This window comes from Entamoeba dispar, genomic scaffold (assembly GCF_000209125.1).
Source record: "Entamoeba dispar SAW760 scf_1105229460921 genomic scaffold, whole genome shotgun sequence".
Lineage (NCBI taxonomy): Eukaryota > Evosea > Mastigamoebida > Endamoebidae > Entamoeba > Entamoeba dispar.
The window spans coordinates 1-1,310 of NW_001854434.1; the positions used below are offsets into that span (position 1 = coordinate 1).

General features: G+C 23.6%; 2 protein-coding genes across 2 annotated transcripts in view, besides 4 other annotated features; one reads left to right on the plus strand and one right to left on the minus strand.

Moving 5' to 3' along the window:
- On the minus strand, positions 1 to 604 carry EDI_078150 (uncharacterized protein; the record flags this gene model as incomplete). The annotated part of the gene is made up of 2 exons (XM_001737871.1): positions 1 to 351; positions 408 to 604. Coding segments are annotated over 2 exons (548 nt in total), but the record flags the coding sequence as incomplete, so codon positions are not given.
- Positions 353 to 402: a sequence feature (AT_rich).
- Positions 605 to 639: 35 nt separating the features above from the next.
- Positions 640 to 695: a sequence feature (AT_rich).
- A 6-nt stretch (positions 696 to 701) lies between these two features.
- Positions 702 to 727: a microsatellite.
- A 151-nt stretch (positions 728 to 878) lies between these two features.
- EDI_078160 (uncharacterized protein) overlaps positions 879 to 1,310 on the plus strand; it is a gene marked incomplete at both ends in the record, with an annotated part of 540 nt that continues 108 nt past the window's right edge. The window contains one exon of the mRNA XM_001733349.1: positions 879 to 1,310. This exon is cut by the window's right edge and continues 108 nt beyond it. Within this exon, the coding sequence (XP_001733401.1) occupies positions 879 to 1,310 (432 nt within the window).
- Positions 927 to 947: a sequence feature (AT_rich).

The following is a 1,310-nucleotide window of genomic DNA, read 5'->3' on the forward strand; positions in this document are numbered from 1 at the left end:
ATTGATGTAATTGTATCAAAATATTCTAAAGTAATTGTTGAATAAATAGTAATATCAATATCAGATAATCCATATAAAATATGTCGAATTTTATCAACATAAATTTTATTATATGTTCTCTTTACAAATAATTTTTTGATAAATGAAAATATTCCTTCAGTTAAACATATTGTTGAATTTCTTGAAAGTTGTAATGCATATATATTTCCTTCTTGAATAAAAAATTGATAATCACCATCAATATTTTTTTCATTTGGAATAGGTGAATTTAATGTTTTAATTTCAAATCCATAATATTGTTCAAATACACCACGACTTCTTTGTCGAATTGCATCAAATTGACCAGCATTTCTATTAAATTATTTTTTATTACATTCAAAAAAAAACAAAAAGAAAAAAAAACAAACCTTGAAATGTTTGAATTGATCATATTAATAACATGTTGTTTTGCAATTTTATCTCGTTGTTTTCTAAGGTCTTCAAGTCTATCTTCATCAACTTGATAAGAACTTTTTTCAGCATTAATTAAATTTTGAAGATGATTAAATGATAATTGAGTTTTTGATGGAAGATTTAAATTAGATATTCGTGGTAAATCCAACATGAACACTCCACTTAATCTCTCTTATTTTTCTTTTCTATTTTTCATTTTTATAAAAACATAAAAATTTTCTATAATAATATATTGTTATATAGAACATAAAAAAAAAAAGAAAGAAAAAAAAAATGGGATTAATGAAAAAAGACTAACAAAAAAATAATGGAATGAAGTCGAAAGCTTTCGAATGTAAAATGTATTTCTTTCAGTTTCTTTGTGGCTTCTTATTTTCTGAATAATTGGAACTTTAACCTAAAACAAAAAATAAATCATTCCATTAATGCCATTCTCAGAGTCATGGAAGAAAGTTACTAAAAAGATTCAATTCTTTAATTTATTTAATTATTATGTAGGAGGATTTACAATCAATATGTCAACTTATTTTTGTTGGTTAATTATTCCATTATTAATGAAAGAAAATGGAGCAACACCATTTGATATTGGACTAGCTGATGCAATTACATTTGGTATTACAGGATTATTATCACCATTAATTGGGTTTGTAGCAAGTAAAGAATACTTATGTCCTGATACTATTTGTAGAATAGGATTTGTATTACAAGCAACATGTTCAATTAGTATTGCTATTTATTATATTTCTGGAACAATGATTGTTCCTATCTTTTTCTTATTAGTTCAAGAATCATTTGCACTTGCATTCTTTTGGTCTATTTGTGAATATTTATTATCAAATGAAATTTATCAAGGAGAA